Source organism: Pogona vitticeps, chromosome 5, assembly GCF_051106095.1.
Source record: "Pogona vitticeps strain Pit_001003342236 chromosome 5, PviZW2.1, whole genome shotgun sequence".
Lineage (NCBI taxonomy): Eukaryota > Metazoa > Chordata > Lepidosauria > Squamata > Agamidae > Pogona > Pogona vitticeps.
Window position 1 is genome coordinate 165663151 of NC_135787.1, and position 17486 is coordinate 165680636.

The following is a 17486-nucleotide window of genomic DNA, read 5'->3' on the forward strand; positions in this document are numbered from 1 at the left end:
TCCCATCCACCCTTTAAGGACTGCAGGAATGGTGTTATCTGGAGTGCCAGCAATGCATGGATTAGCCAGGGCCTTCTTAGTTGTGAGCCTGACCTTCAAAACACATGTCCCTTGTGTATCATTGTACACCTCGAGAGACCCATGTTAAAACTTTATTTGATAGTCTGGTTTCGGTGGGTGAACTTTGATTGAACAGGATTGCATATTGAACGTATCCTTCTAAAGACGCTCGTGTGTTCCTGTTGCTTTTGCTGTATTTGCAAATATGACTGTTGTACCAAATATGACTACTCTGGGGACTTTTGCTAAGAGACAGCAAATATATTTTGAAAATGAAGCAACCGAATAAACTTGATAACAAATGTTGCTTTTTGTCAATTGTTCCTGGCAGGGCTGTATGCATGTTGTGCATTTTGGCCACCCAAGATGTATTTATGACTGTAGAAATAATGTTGACACTCCGCCAAGTATCACCAGAATTATGCTGCATTTATTTTGCTGCCGTATTAAACTGGAGAGGAAGTGGAAACAAGGAAATGGAGCACTTAAACAAGCGAGATGCCTTTGAAATTAATATCACCTTCCACACAGGCATATTCAATGCCCTCTAAAGCGGCACTGTTTGGGACTTTGAACTGATGGTTGCCAGGAAGTGTAACAGTCAACTCATTTTTATCGTGAGTGAAGAACACCTGGAAAGAGTGAAAAAAGGGGGGGGTTAGAGTGAAATAATAATAAGAAATATAATATGTTCACTTACTCTAATTCAGCCATTCTGACTCTAAGGAGTGAAGCATGACGGAAGTTATGGTTGCCACTGTAAGATGATGTTCTACAACAAGGTGGGTAAACATGACCCTACTGTTCTAAAAACATCTGGAGGACCTAAGATGTGCACTACCCCTGCTGTATACAATTTATAGTTTGTCAGAACTCGGGTGCCTTTAATGTCATTGCAGTTCTCCCCCCAAAACTAGGAACTGACATTTCTGTAGTGCCTTCATCAATCCTCCTCAACCTGTGGTTTTCACATGACAACTCCTGTCATTCATGATGCTCAGGATAATGGGACTTCTAGTCCAACCTCTCTGGCAGGGCAGCCAGATTGTGGGAGACTGATTTCCACTCTAGATCCTTCACCCATGTGTACAACAGGCAGGTCTCAAAACTGGGTGTTTCCTGGTTTACCATATCTACCCCCTTGCCTCCCGACCCCACCCCACCCATATACAAGCACTTCCAGGCCTCACCTCGGTAGTGCTGCCCTCTTGGAAAGGAAAGTTGCTCTCCCTGTGTTCTTTGCCCCACTGTCCTTTGCTCTTGGAATTGCAGACGATGGTCTTTATGTCCCCATGAGCGTCAAAACGTGCATTGAAATGCAACATTAGGTCATCTTTGCTTTTGCCCAGATTAACTACAAAACTAAGACAGATAGAAAAACATTAGCACAAGGATCTCCAGTAGCCACAACCCAAAAAATGTCCCTTAAGGACCTTACAACAATTATAGTACAATATATAAGAAATGCTTTGAATCTCTTTAGGCTTGTCAGCAAACCTCCAGAGAAGCAAATCTCTGGTAGACTGTGTGAAGAGGGGCTTGGTGTCAAGTTTTACCTCTGGACTGAACAAGAACATAGATAGATAAGAGACACCAGACTCCACCACACACATTCACTCTGCTGCATGGTGAAACTTCTGTGTGGCACCCTTTCTTGGACTGGAGCTTGAAAAGTTACTTCTTTTGATCTCAACTTCCAGAATCCCTGTGCCAGTATGCTAATGACAATGGGCAGGGGAATATGGGAGCTGGAGTCAAAAAATTTCCCTCAGAGTTTGTCTTGGACATGTGGTGTGAACTGTTTTTAGAATCAGGAGGCAGAAGGGAAAATATCTGGGAGAGGCTGATTAGGAACTGAAAAACAAGCACACTGGGAAAAGATTAGGTTCATTAAGGTACTTCTCTTTCTCCCTCTCCCCCTCTCACATACACACTTAATTTATTTGTCTCTAAATAAGAGGTGGGTCAAGTGCAGACCTCCAGTTGCTAGACTGCAACTCCCATCAGCCTTGGCTAGAACAGCCAATGGGGAGGAATGATGGGAGATGCAATTCAGATAGAGTTGTCCAGCTCACCATTAGGGTTCTGTTACTGCACACATTCATACAAGAACTGGGCAGTCAGCCTCATAATGTATGCAACCAATATCAGTAGTGATCTTTGCTCTAGCATGTCCCAGAGCTGTTCTGTCAAAGTTTGAAAAGCCTGTTTTGACTCAAGCATTTTCTAGATTATACCATTTTAAATGCTTTACGTTTCCTGAACAGATTTTTTAAAAAAAGTCAGCACTTGGATTAATTGAATTCAAAATCAACAGAAGATGGTGGCCAAAAGCAGAGAATTTAGGAATTCTTCAATATGCAGGATCTGCTACAAGGTACAAAAATGAGTTCTGAAATATCTCCCCTGTGACAAGTAAAGGCAGCAGACATTATGAAAAATGTAGAGGAATAAGATATTAAAATTGTTTTAGAGGCAGAACTTGGAAAGGTTGCTTGATTTTGGACAACTTTTAAAATATTTCAGCCAATGGGGCCACTGACCACAAGTAACATTTTCAAACTTTGTTTATAAGTTATCATGTTAAGGTCTTTTTAGCTTGTCATCCAGATGAGATAAGGAATGTATGGATACTTAAGTCACTGTTGTTGTTAGGTGCTGTCAAGTCAGAAATGACTTGTAGCAACCCTAATAAGGCTTTCAAGGTAAGTGAGGCATTTAAGGAGTGGTTGGGACTGGCTGGATAGCTCAGTGAAGTTGGTTATCTGACTGTGGAGGCAAACGTTTTCTCTACCTAGAAAACCCTGGAAAGGTTTGCCATAAGCCAAAATTGACTTGATGGCACACAATTATTATTATTATTTAACAGTTCCACGCACCTATAGTGAGTTTATATATATATATTTTTTTTATTTCAAACTGGTATATTGCTATGGCTCCTCGGAGGACACACACACAGGAGCAAAAGAACAGCAGCCAACACTGGCAAGAGGGAAGGCAACAGAAATTAACCAGAGACAAAGCCCAAGGCCTTCTAGCTTACAAGGGAGGGAACACTCCATTTTTGCTACCATTTTTTAAAAATCTCTCAAAGTGTGACATATCACTACAGTATGTGAGACAAACTCCTTGCCAGAAAGAGAGACAATAACATGGAACGGAGAAGAATCATGGAAGGCAAACCAGTGAGTGGCAAACCCCACAAGCACAATTTATACCAACAGAGGTGTTCTTGCATACCAAAACAATTCAAAATAAATCCATTTAGTATCTGAGTTTAAATAAATGACTCTCTGTCAGAAGAGTAAAATATCTCATTTCTAATCAAAACAACACAATTCCCTGTCAAAATAATCCACACTTCCATGTGCATAATGTAGTCACCTGTTTAAAAATTAATTTAAAATATGTTAAACCCAATTTGAATATAGGTTATTTCCTAATGTAACCCTGCTCCTAGTCTGCCATTTTACCCACTATACCACACTGGGTATCCCATTCTTAAGTCATTACCAGGTGTGAAATGCATATTGATCCGCACAGTTTACCACTTGTGCATTGTTTTTCACAGTCCAATAGCCTATTCCTTTACTAACAAAATATTGTCACTTTGTCATATATATCCCCACCTGGTCATGGTTCCATATATATCTATGACAGTCATATAGTCTCTTATGTCTATGGAAGGGGACTTGTTACATGAAAGTTCACATTAAACCATGGTAGCTAGTCCTCAAAGTGCCCCAGCATTTTTGTCTCTTTTTTGTTTTGCTTTGGGTTTTTCGTCTCCTATGATCACTTTCTGAGAACTTCTGATTTAGTGCTTATAAAATTAAGACATGCATCATCCCCCACCCTGCCAAGTTCTCTTATGTCTACAGAAGCAATGCAGACATCTGGGTCCACCTTGGTTGTCACTGTACCCAAAACGAGAGAGCGATTTGTCCTTCTGATTTACTGATATGCGAGTTAAATCTTGAGAAGGAAAACTTCTGGAAGACTTCTCCCTCCCTCTCTCTTTCCTCATCTTGTTCCCATTGTCTTTTTCCAACCTCTACACTGCTCATGATCTTCTATGGGCATTTCCAACTTTATAAAACAGGGAGAACCTGCCACCTCCTCCTCCTCCTCCTCCTCCTCCTCCTCTGCTGGAGGCAAGCTGAAGCAATTGCAGAAGCCTGGCTCCTTCTTCCCAAGTGCCTTTCCCAAAGCAGCCTTAGCTTTTCCAAGGGCCCTTCCCTGCCTTTGAGGCATCTGCCATGTAGGTGTAAATGAAGGTGTTTTTGATAATTATGGTGATGATATCAAGGAGAGAGGAAAGGTCCAGGCATGTTGATCCTCAAGGACACATTGGTTCCCAGTGAAGGAGCCAAGACCTTTTAGGGCCCCTGCTACTCAAACATAGATCTTCTGGGGGACCAATTCCAAAGGTTGGTTGACTACAATTCCCATCATCCCTCATAATCAGCTCTGCCGTCTGGGGCCCATGGGAGCTGCTGTATGCCATATCTGGAGGCCCGTGTGTTCTTTACTTCAGCATGACAGCCATCTAGATGTGATTACAATTCTTGATGAGGGAACAGGTTACAAATGCTGTTATTGGGATAGCATCTCCTAACATTTCATCACAGCTTGCAACATTTTCTTTAATCTTGTTGTACAAGTATTTTCCAGAGGTTGCCCTACTGGAAAATACTAAAACTAGCCCTCTGGAAAATACTTGTACAAATTTTTGGGTCCTAGATCAAGTAAAACCTGAGCTATCTGAACTATCTCTGGAAGCAAAAATGTTGAAACTGAGGTTGTCCTATTTTGGGCACATTAAATGAGGGTGTCCCAGAACCCTGGGCCTTTTTCCCTGGGAAGCTGGGATGAGGCTGAAGGCCAGCTTTGTTTGCATGGACATTTTGCTGAGGAGTTTTTTTTTGCTGGGCTTTCTTTTGGTCTCTCCCACTGCATGGCCTAGGGGGTGGGGCTAGGGGTGGGGCTTTCTGCTTTAAATGAGGGTGTCCCAGGACACCTCAAATTCTCTGATTCTATCTCTGACCCTAATATGGTAAATAGGAAAGCCAATTAGAATTGCATACACCTGGGAGGCAGGAAAGTTTTAAGGGTCAGATCATACTTCTGCACTTTTAGAGAGCAGGCCAGGTAGGTGGGGCTCGTCAGCCATGGAAGGCAGCCCATCTAGGAGAAGGAAAACTCTGATTTCAAACCTCCACTGCCTTGTGGCTATATCCACTCATGGAAAAGGCTTTAGGAGTTAACCTAGAGGCAAAATCCGGAGCTGGAGTCCCGAAGGCAGTTCGTGTTGTTCTGCCAACTCCTGCGACGTTGCTGGAACCAGTTGTATTGGCTCTTGCCTTTCCATTGGACCATTTCAGCAACGTGGAGAGGGGGGATCTGCTGCTTGGGTAACAGCCTAGCCTCCATATTACTTTACCCAGGCTTCATGCTCTGGAGAGGACACTCCTCGATACAGAGCACGTTACCATAGTCTCTCGAGACTGAAGGATGCCTATGTATGAGAAGACAAAATTATCTAGAAAAGACAATAATTATGGGAAAGATGGAAGGCAGCAAGAAAAGAGGAAGACCAAATATGAGCTAGACTGACTCCCTTAAGGAAGTCACAAGTTTGAGTTTGCAAATGCTGAGCTGGGTTGTTGAGGATAGGACATTTTGGAGATCATTCATTCATAGGGTTGCCACAACCTGAGAGTGACTTGACAGCACATAAAAACAACAAAAAGTTATGTTGACAAAATAAAAAAAGGAGGAAACATATGGTGGCACCTTAAGGATGAACTGCCATGTTTCTGTGTGAGCTTTTGTGGGTCAAAATTCACTGCCTTGGAAGCAAGTGGATTTGGATCCACAAATGCTCACATGGAAACAAATCCATCATTCTTGAAGGTGCCAGAATTTTCTGCCCTTTGATCCCCTCTCTCACATGCTGAAACAAAATAGATATGGAAAATGTGAAGTGGCACCTTAAAGGTGAATGGATTTCATGAGCAGTTGCAGAAACATATCTACTTCAAGCGGGGTGCAAAGTATTATTGCAGTTTGCGAGATGTACATAGGCATGTTGGGGGGCGGGGAGTGTAGGCTGAGGTTGTTGGGCTGTAATAGGTTAGGGGCCAGAGGAAATTGAAAAGCACAATAATTACCTTAATGGTGGATATTACTAGCAAAAGAGTAGCTGGGTGGTAACAGCACGTCTTGGTAAACTCCGAAATGGGGAGAGCCTGTGTTCTGGAAGCAATTAAGTAGTTCCTAGGGGCACAACTGCCTTGCTGGAAAACATGCTTGGGCAGCAAAATCCAAAGGGGTGTGGGGCTGTCTGTATGCTACTTTTTTGGCAGGAGGATCACTCGGCCATCAGCTTCATTCCAACAGAACCTCTGGGGTGGGCTGGTTTCTCGTGCATCAAATTGCATTTTGGGTGCCCCAGCTACAGCACTTTCCCCCACATCTGCTTTCATGCCAAGCAAAGCCCTGCCCACTATTTGTACTGTATTGGGGTGGATTACACCACAGCACTGATCAAGGAGGACTGGCGAATATATAGGTTTTTTGTTATTTGCTCTACCTCCCTGCCTCCATTCAGTTAGTGAGATCTAGGAGTAATGCAGCAGTCTTCTCCACCTGGAGAAGAAGCCTTCCAGCTATTTTGGACCACAGCTGTCGTTGTCCACGCAAGCAGGATGGAAAGTATAATAAGCTTTGTGGTGCAGTGGTGAAACTGCTGTACTGCAGCCAAAACTGTGCTCCCGACCCAGGGATTCCATCAAGGTTGACTCAGCCTTCTATCCTTCTGAGGACGTGGAACAGCATCTAGTGTGGCTGAGAAGGCCAATTTGAGAGTAACAATCCCTTCCACACTGAAGACAAATACAATCTGTCCCATCTAGCTCCCTGATTTTGCTTCGACTCTGTATGTGAAGCTGGAGTGTCCTCTCTAGAGCATGAAGCCTGGGTAAAATAATATGGAGGATAGGCTGTACCCAAGCAGCAAATCCCCCCTCTCCACATAGCTGAAATAGGCCAATGGAAAGGCGAGAGCCAATACAACTTGTTCCAGCAATGTCGCAGGAGTTGCCAGAACGACACGAACTGCCTCCGGGACTCCGGCTCTGGATTTTTCCTCGAGGTTAACTCCTGAAGCCTTTTCCATCACTGGATATAGCCACAAGGCAGTGGAGGTTTGAAATCAGAGTTTTCCTTCTCCGAGATGGCCTGCCTTCCAAGGCTGATGAGCCCCACCTACCCGGTGAATATGCATATGTTTAAGGATTACAGAGTTCTTTGGCTCAATGTTCTTCAACGTAGTATTTTCCAGATATTTTGGACCACAGCTCCCTAAACTTTAGCTGAGGATGATGGGACTTGTCATCCAAAATATTTGGAGGTACAAGATTAGGGGAGGCTGTTCCATTTCAGTAGAGTCTAGAGAAATTCCTAGTTTGGGTATGATTACGAACATATGTGGAGCTAGGCTGCTAGACTGGCTGGACTAATGCTAAAAGCTCTTCCAAATGTAGGGCTTTTTTAGAAAATGTAGGGCTTTAAAAAAAAAAAAACACCTGTAACTCCCAAAATTCCCCAACATCTCCAAGGATTCTGGGAGATGTAGTACAGAATGATAGATGCCCACACTTTCATCTGGAGACATGTTCTGTTCTGTGTGGTCAAGTTGGAACTGACTTATAATGACCCTAATAGGACTTTCATGGTAAGCGAGATGTTTAAGGAGTGGTTTTACCAGTTCCATTCTTCCAGTGAGTTTCCATGGCCAAATGGGGATTCAAACCCTGTTCTCTAGAGTCCTGGTCTATCCATTCTATCACACTGGGTCTAGAGATGTAGCCAGGGACTAAATCAAGCATTTCCTACCTTCAGCGGTATGTGCTGAGAGCCACACTAGATATGATATCATGCAAACTGTGAAAGCAATCCATTTGTATGCTGTTGTGTCAACTGTAAGCTGTAGCTGCAGAGCAATCTCAGGACTGAGGAGGGTAGCAGGAAAGATAAAAGAAGTCCTTTCCATGCCATAATGCAGGAAACCTCCATTTCTCTCATAAAATATGAATGTTGGCTGCATTGCCACAGTTAAGTCATACCTAGTTTGGCCCTATGACTCCCAGTGTGGTCTGGCGGAGAAGAGTGGTGGATTAGGACTTTGGAGAACAAGGTTGAAATCCTTTCTGGCCCATGGAAACTCACTGGGAACTGGTAAAAGCCCTCCTTAAATATCTCATGTACCATGAAAACCCTATTAGGTTCACTACAAGTCGGTTCTGAGTTGATGGCACAGACCAAGCACGCAGCTTGGCCCTAAGACTGCAACTGAATGAAGACTCCATATAAAAAGCCATGAGGTCAACTTCTGTAGTCCCACTTTATTTTTTGAAAATTGCTACCACTTTTCCCAACAGGTTCATCCTGGCTGGGGATAATGGGAGTCCAACAGATCTGGTGCCTGTCAGATTGGGGCAGACTGGCATCTGAGGAATTGCACTGTTTTACTACAGAAAACCAGGGAAATCTAGGACAAGAAAAGGCTCCAAAGAGAAAATCACAGCCAGTAGGATTGTGCTGTTCTGGTCTCATTCTGTCCATTGCTCCTGGCCAAGCACCAAATAGGAGTCAGTTGACTGTGTGCAACAGACAGAGGAAAAGACGTTGCAAGAGGAGACTGAAAAGAGGAGGAGGAGTTGGAGAACCACAGCCTTCAGCAGCTGGTTCTGTTTAGTCTCTTGGCAGGAAGACTACAGTGATGAGGGAGGGGGATCATCAGCTGCTAGCCTTTGTTCGTAAGTGACTCACTGGAAAATGCTGCTGTGGGTGGCCATTAACCCCTTTATGGCCATTGCCCTTTCTGCTTTAAAGCAAGAAGGAAAGAAAGGAGATTCCTTCTCTTTAGTCTGTACTATCCCAAATCTCCCCCTCCTATTATGAAAAGCATCACTGCAGACATCCATGGATTTCATGGCTATTCCTGAGAATTCTTGGGAATCTTCAGAGCAGAAGTTGTAAATAAATCATTAGAAACTAATTTTTTGCCCATAATTTTCAGAGATTTTCAACAGGAATTCTAAAATTTGTCATTGTAAATGCCAACAATATTGTTTTTTAGTCATCTCCAAGAGGTTTCATTACTGGGCATCTTAGTAACTTTAAATAATTAAGATCAACAAAGGTATTTTATAACTTTGCTCACATTTTAAGACATTAGCGGCAACACTAACATTTTCAAGCTTTGCTTCTGAGGAAATCATAATTCAGTTTAAAAAGGATCAAGTGACTATAAGATTATTAGGGGCAAGATCCTAGGTGAGCTTCATGATTCTCTCACCCAGGTGATCATCTTACCTTTTAGCTCCTGATGGAATATCACCTTTGACAGAGAAACGCTGGCCAGGTGCAACAAGCAGGTTGGTGCAAACAATTCCCTGGGGAAGCAAATCAGAGGTACATGATAGATTCCTTTCTCTAACATGAAAATGGGCCCCCATACTATGGATCACAGGCTCCTGCTGATGGACATTATGGACAAATTAGTGGGCAGTTTACTAGTTTTCTTGCTCCAATGAAAGACGATGCCATTTTATTATCCAGGGAAAACAAACCACTAGAACTTTGTAAATATAGCATATTCATTCCTAAGTTTGAAGATTGGCTAATGTTTAAAGCAGACACAGAGCATGTGGGGGGCTTTCCAGATTTTTTTCTGGACTGCAACTCCCATTATCCTTGCTATGATGTTTACGGCTTTTCAACAACGCCTGAAAAACCACACACACTCGGCCCCAGCCCCATTTGAAGAAAGCATGACATCAATCAGTGCATTCACTTTGTTGTCAGGCATCATCAAGACTGTGTGAGCTGGTGGTTTAAACACAGACCCAGGGAGTAGCCGTTGTTCTAGAGGAACATGGAGGACCAGGGTGTGGCCTTAAGTAGTAAAGCATCCTTAATAATCTGATAGAGAACCTTCCAGAGTAAAGTGATGGTGGGAATTAAAAGACAGAGCAGACCCACTGGAATGTGTTTTCTATTAGCACACGTGGGTATGGTTCTGACTTTCCCATTGGAAGAAATACTTATGCATTGTCACTTCAGCTTCTTTTAATTGCCCACAGACCTCTTCTGTGAAAACAGAAGAACATGGACTTAAGGGGGTGGAAGAGAGCAATGCCTTCTTCCTGTATGTAGCACAGCTGCAAGCCAGAAAGCAGTGGGCTACTCCCAATCTTATTCCACTCCAGAGAAAGGGACTGTGATCCTCAACCCTTCCTTTTTACGGAGCCATTTTGTGGCAGGGCAGAGGAACCTCTGTGGCAGGCAGGCAGTGTTCTCACTTTACCACAAGAAGGGAGAAGTGAGCATACCCGCTTCCCATTCCAACTCTGCTCCTCCAGTAATTCATCCTGGGGCTCAAACTGAAAAGTTTGTCATTTTCAACTGTAATTTCCAGAAGCTCTCGACCAGCATAGCTGGAGGGATTCTGGGAGTTACCATTCCAAAGGGTAAGTCTCTTCCCTGGACCTTTGTTAGGCAGAGCAGTGGGCTTGGGGTCCTCTTGCCCTGGCTATCGTCTTCTGGGAAAGGAGCAGATGTTTGGCCCAGTCATCCCAACGCTGGATCATCCTGAGCCTCAGCTAAATTTCCCATTGTGCCAACTAGGACACAGGTTTATTTTAATCTTTTGAGCATCTCAGAGGCAAAAGGCTGCAATGTGAAACTTTCCTGCCTTTCTCCCCCTAAAGCTGAATTATTAAAGACTTAATAAATCAGACAGCAGTTGTATTGAGCCTAGAGATACCAACGTGGCTCAATATGGCAATTCTCAGCCTTGGCTTTCTAGTCAGAGCATTGGGTATAAAGGTTTCTGTCTTTGGAAGATTAAGATTTTGAAGATTAATATTAGTAAACATGAAAAATAAATAGAAAATAACAGGTAGAAACCTCCACTGCAACTTTTTTCAACAACAGCTCAAGACAAAAAGCAAGCAAGCATGATTGTTGTTACTTTTGTTTCTCATGCATATACAATTTTTTCAGTTAATTTCCTGGAGATGCTCTGTATTAGGAGAAAAGTAAACTATTAAAAAGCCAAGAGCCTAACCTCCATAAAGGACAGAAGATGTTAATTAAGGAGACTCCCCCCCCCCAAAAAAAAAGCAGGGGAAACATTTGCAGGTTTAGGCTGTTCTGAGCCCCACCCAGTTGCCACACAGCTTTGAACATTCCCATTGCTTGCCCTCAGTAGACTTAATACTTCAGATCCAGGGATTTATAATTGCTCTGGGCTGCAAGCATGTCTCCAAGTGTATGCTTAGAGAGAATCCAAGCCCAGATGGATGCTCAAACTGCTTCCAGGAGCTTTTTTAGTGTCTTCCTCCCCTGACTGCAAGGAGGGAAGGAAGGTGAGAAGTTGAAAGTTTGGGAGAAAAGTAGAGTGTGGAAATTCTCAGAAATCCGGGATTTGCAGTCTAAAAAAGAGAACATTTCCAAGGTACTGACAAAAGACATTATACCCCCCCAAAGAAACCTAAACAGAACTCTTCCCCCTCCCATATAAATGCATTCTCAGGAGGACAAAACAAAACAAACAAACAAAAAACAGAAACCATTTTGCAAATCAATTATTTCCTCAACCTGCAGACGCTGCTCTGGATTTCAGCATAGAAAAAGAACACACAATTGATTTGATTTTATATGCAAGAAAAACTAACTATACGAACTGAATTTTCAGTGCAAGTTCAATAGCAGGAACCTCTCTCCCTTCAAAACCTACTGTTTCTGTCTCTGGCGCATCTGCTGATTCCTAGCACTGCGGGAGAGAGGCAGGCGCCCTTGTGTTATTTGTGCCTGGGAGCATCTGGCCCATTGGGCAGCCCCGAGCATCAGAAACTGCTGCCCTTTCCCAGAAACTCACAGGCATGGTGCTGGTGTTCTTGAAGCAGTTCCTTCTTGCAGACAGCTCACTGAGCAGGTCCTTGCACAGATGTGGGGGAACAAAGATGCCACTCCCATGCCTTTATATAGCCTTGCAGTAGAGGCGTAGCAAGTTCCGGCAACCAAACAAAAAAGGAGTCTTGAGAGATGGGTGGATGAGTTTCCAAGGCAGATTTTTCTGGAAATGGGGGGCAGGGGGAGCTGCCTGGATTCCAAAGTCTTGGCTATGCATCCAGGCTGTTGCTGGAGGGGAACATCCAGCTCACTGTGGTAGTGATTAAGGCAGTGGAAAATAGTTTTACAATGAGAGGGTTTTATTATCCAAGAGTTGTTTAAAAATTTAAACATGGCAGTTGGCAGGCGCAGTCTTTGGCTCCTTTGTTGAAAAATCCTAGAACAGCTCGCTGGGACTCAGCCAAAGAGATGCAGGGATGTTTGAATAAACTGCCATTTTAGAAGGAAGGCAGGGGTAACCAACGACTGAACTGGTGATCTGGGAAGGTTTTCCAGGAATGGATCTGCCATGATTGCAAGAGGGAGTCTAACAACTAATGCAATGTATGACATGATCAGAATTTGGAAACATCTGGGGGTTTTTGGACTTCAAGTTGCAGAATCCCTAATCAGCATGACTTTTGGCCATTTTAGCTTGGGTTTTCTATTAGCTGCAGTTTTAAAAAAAGACCAGCCATAAAAGTAATGGCAAATGCAAGATACAGAAGCAATCACGTATCGTGACAAATAGTTGCCTTTTATCACATAAGGGAGCAACTTTGCAGAAAACATGCTAAGAATATCATGCTACTTTAACCTTAAGTCCCAAAATGGAAACGGCAGGTTGGAAGAATCAGCATTAGGTGTGCTGGGGTCAAGTTGCACCTCTAGGGATGCAGAATCCATGCCTGTTCTGTGTCTCTGCAAATACAACCTTTTGGAACTCAGTGAATTGTCTACTGTCTGAAGTGGAGTACGCTGTATACCTCTGATTCTTTGTTTGATAACTGATATGGGTGAATGCTTGCAATTCTAAATTTTTCACTAAACAACTGCCTAGGACACCAATGCCAGGCTACATGGCCTCTTCTGTGGTTGCTTCAAAAGTCACTGGTGGGAGTTCTTTCTCATGCCACAGATATACGATCTAACCACATCCAACTACATCCTTCGGATAAATTTATTTGAAACAGCTACTACACTCCACACCCTAGCTCCATGCTGTGATATCCATCCAGAATAATGAATATGCTTACCAGCCCTCAGGACTCCAATAGACACAGGCTAAAACGAACCAAGTAGTAAAATCCCCTAACAATTGCAACCTTCAACCCCTTTGAGTGTTTCAGAAGGACCCTTTCAAAATTCAGTATATTCAGACAAGTAGCACCCTATGGCCATCTGGGTACAGTTGCCAAGTAAGTGCTGATAAGTACAAATGCAGAAGAAAGCAGCAGCCCAACTCCTCAAATCTCAAATTAACTCCTCAAATATCTGGAGGATGAAAAGCGCTGCACTTTGTTTTCAAGTGATAAGGACAAATGGTTATCATTGAGAATGCCAAATGAACCAACCTCAGTGCGCTTACCTTTACATGGATTGTATGCAGTGTCTACTAAGTAGATGTGTGAGGTGTTCTTTGCCAAACAGATAGACATGTCTTCTCAAATTTTACAATGTGGAAGATTTAGTGTGCATATAGAATTCTGCCACTTTTTTTGCTTCATTCATTCAAAGTATTGACCAGTGCTTGATAGCTCTTAAGTCTGGGAGAGTGTTGTCATTGTCCCACAAATGGGAAGCATGAATGCTGTGTGAAAAGTCTCCGCTCAGTGCCACAGATAAGAAAAATAAGCATGAAGTTTCAGCCATTCTGGCTGTGAAAGTATGCTACAAGAAAAGCAAGGATGAAAACAAATTTCACTGACTTCCAAATGAATAATGAAGGTATCAGTTTAATATCCCCTGAGCCCTGTTATAAAACAAAGGGCATCTCACCTATAAAATCTACACATTTGTGAGGCTGGTGATGTAATTCCGAGAAATTAAATATGCAGTATAACATGTATACATTTTTTTAAAAAAATGCAAACAGACCAAAGTTCTTTTACAAGGAGAAAAGGGCAAGTCTCAATATGAACCAAGAACCAGAATGCAAAAGAAAAACATTTTTTTGTTATTTTCTTCTAAAGTAGCTAAGCACAAAGGGGAATCACTCTGTACATTGGATGCCCTGCTGTGGCTCAAAACTTAGAAAGTTATTCATTTTTAAAAGCAGTTTCTTCCCCTTATATATTCTAGTGTTTGAAGAGTAGCTGATTGCTATTACTCATGAATAAAGTTTTATCATTTTTTTTTAACAAAAGCCAACTCTTAGAACCCAGGGAAGTACTTTTTTGTTTACTTTTTGGTACTTTAAAAACGATGCTTAGGATTGATAAGAAAATGGCATGAAACTTGAAAACTTCCAATAAAATTGCTTCTAAATATGCTCTTCAGTGTTACTTTGCTACATCCTCATTACTCAGAAAAGTAAGTTGCTGCAGGTTACTACATGTAACTCAGTTACTTTGAAGCTCTGCAGCAACTGTGAGTCTCTCTCTCTCTCTCTCTCTCTCCCTGTGTGTGTGTGTGTGTGTTGTACCTGCTGATGGTCTTCCTTAATTTGCTCCTGCATTCAAGCCACTGCAAAGTCATAAGACAATGACTCCAGACAGACAGACAGGCTGGGGTGCCCTGAATTTGTGAAGCAATTTTCCAAGACAGGCTTGGGTGGCAACAAGGTTCATCACAAGGGGTGGGACAGAAAGGGGCCTGTTGCAAAAGGCCCTCCAAGTACCTTCTCCATATCTTCCAATCTACCCTCATTTGGTATATTAGGCAACTGTAATTAATGAGTCACAGGGAAAGGATTGTTCTGCAATCAGATCTGCAAAGCAGAGAAAAACTGGGCTGGATGCCAAACATCTGCTTTTGTGGTTTGTGGGTAACTTCACTTTTTGGTGTGTGTCCCCCCCCATCACAAAATAAGCAGAAGTTGCTTCCGGAGCTTCAGAATAAATAGTTCTCTTCCTGTCTTATTCACTTCTACATGCTTAGGGGAAGAACTTTAATGGCTAACGTTTCATATTAGCCCTCTAGCAGAGATTCTGGAGTTTGATACTTGGATGGTGTATTTTGGGGGTGGCCAACATTTTTTTTATAACAAAGGCTGCATTTTTATATGGTGGGGAGAGGGGTAATCAAACGTGGGCTGAATGCCAGGAGGAGGTGGGGCTGATCCACAGTAGTGGAAAGGATGAGAGCAAAAATGTCAATACAGTAAGCATCTCTGGCAAAGGCAAAGGTTGGCATTATCTCTATTAGACTACTAACCCCCCCCCCCAAAAAAAAACAACAACAACAGCTACCTTTCTGCTTGTATGGGCCTTCATCAGGCTCATCAGGAGTGTTGGTTTGAAATTCCACCTCTGACTATGCTGACTGGATTGCTTCAACCAGACAGTCTTCCTGGTTTGTCTCTGCAGCTTCCATTTTGAAACTCACTTAAAAAAAGGAAAAAGCTTGGCATAGACATCTAGCCATAACTTTTTGGAACTCTTGTGTGTTTTTTTTTTCTGCACCATTCACTGATGTATGTGGCTTTCAGCCTGATGAAGATCCACACAGGCTGAAAGTTTGTATTGTGGGACAGCCCTGCTTGAGAGCCAAAAATGCCCCCACGTTTTCAGCTCCTCAAGAGCTGGACTTGATAGCAGAAAAAGACACTGGACCAGAAGGGAGATGTATGATCCTCCCCTATCCAACCCCAAGGAAGGAAAAAGAAACAGAAGGAGCTAAAACAGATAAAAAGCTATTCTTCCCCTGCCCCCACAACATAGACAACTCAAGGGACTACTTTGGATTGGTCTTCAATAGCTTCTTGCCTGCAACAGGGCTTGCATCAGCCCCATGTGCTAGAATTCATTGCGAACTAGGTTGCCACTCCTTTGAATGATTCATGCCTATACATTGGCCCCAAAAAAGTATCTGGCAAAGCCAGGTTCTCTGCCTTGCAAAGATATGAATTATAATGAATGGTTAACAGAAGGAATGTTAAGAAGTATATAAAGTGAACTGAGCTGCCTGTGTAACTAGGGTTGGGATGGCCTCTTCACACATGCAAGTTGTCCCTTCAAACTGCAGTAGTTCAGTGATGGAAGGACATGTGTGAATCAGACTCAGCACAGGACCTCCATTGTGACTGGTGCTCTCTGGTGCTGGAAGGACAGGGTCTACTACAAGGAACTTTCTAGATGTCAGGTGTTGATGGGGTTTCTGAAAAGCGTTGCTGTTGTGGACTCCTGAGACAAAATGAGAGGATCAGTCCCACTCTTTTTAGCCTCCATACTTTGACAGTAAGAAGTAAAATAAACCTATTAAAAACTTCACCATGTGGATTGGTTACATGGTGGGTCCTTCCCTGTATTGGTGCCACTATTTCTGGAAACAGTGGCACCAATTGTAATTTTCCCAGGCAGTTTCCCTGTCATATTTATATATTTTCTTTACATCCCACTTTCTTCTAATTAATTCAAGATGGCAAACTTGGCCTCCCTTACCCCCCACTTGATTTTCAGAAAGACATCATGGCATCGGCCAAGGTCCTCCAGTGAATCTCATTTCTCCCACTGAAGAGTCGGACTTGGTTTGCCCAAACCTAACACGACAACTGCTACGCCACATCGTAATTTCTTACTGAAGCAGCATGAGTACATGGACGTGGCAACCATCATCTCAGGCAAGATGAGCCATCCACCCACCCACCCACTCTGGCACATTACCAAATAATGAATACTGCTGACCACTCTGTTCATCTGTTACACGGATTTACTGGGCTTCTTGTTTTATCAGCTCCTGCTGACATGGCCAGTTATAAAGAATTATGGGAGTTCCAGTGCAGCAACATCTGGAAATCTACTTTCCTGATGTAACTGGGACGATGCAAAATATAAATCCAATGAATTAATGAGAATCACAAGTGCTGAAGCTATGTCTGGGCTGTGAGCTTCTAACACAAAATTATCCTCTGCCTACTAATTCTTAGAGAAAGAACTGGTCTCCCACAGTCCACACTTTAAAACTATCCTATATTTAAATGAGAAAGGCATTCATTCAAACAGCTACATTTGCAGATCTTGGAAGAGTTACTTCCCTGAACTACAACTTTCAGAATTGTCTCTACCAAGCATGGGTTGGATTGGGGGTTATAGTCCCCAAAAGTAACTTTTTCAAGCTCTTTATATTTGAAGGATGGGGAAGAAAATCCCCTTTAGCAACAGAAAAGTCTCAATATTGTGTCAGGATATATTTCTATGCCTATATAATTGTTGGGGAGATGGTGCCATGTAAAGCTACACACAGAGTCCACACCCTCTCCCTCATTTTCATGCCCACACAGCTGCTTTTGCCTGCAGCTTGGC

At 42.9% G+C, this 17486-nt stretch overlaps 1 protein-coding gene across 1 annotated transcript; it reads right to left on the reverse strand.

Annotated features, from left to right (window-relative positions):
- Nucleotides 1-470: 470 nt before the first annotated feature.
- On the reverse strand, nt 471-12317 carry LGALS1 (galectin 1). The gene is made up of 4 exons (XM_020787752.3): nt 12011-12317; nt 9442-9521; nt 1251-1422; nt 471-692 (listed from the first exon to the last, which is right to left on the reverse strand). The coding sequence occupies exons 1-4, from the start codon at nt 12014-12016 to the stop codon at nt 546-548; spliced, it is 405 nt and encodes a 134-aa protein (XP_020643411.2). The 5' UTR covers nt 12017-12317; the 3' UTR covers nt 471-545.
- Between the last annotated feature and the right edge of the window lie 5169 nt (nt 12318-17486).

Bases quoted from the DNA above. Each gene is read 5' to 3' on its own strand.
- LGALS1 (XM_020787752.3), bottom strand. The intron at 1,423-9,441 runs GTAAGATGATCA...TATCTGTCTTAG, and splicing joins ATTCCATCAGGAGCTAAAAG to TTTTGTAGTTAATCTGGGCA. The intron at 693-1,250 runs GTGAGGCCTGGA...CACTCTTTCCAG, and splicing joins AAGAGGGCAGCACTACCGAG to GTGTTCTTCACTCACGATAA.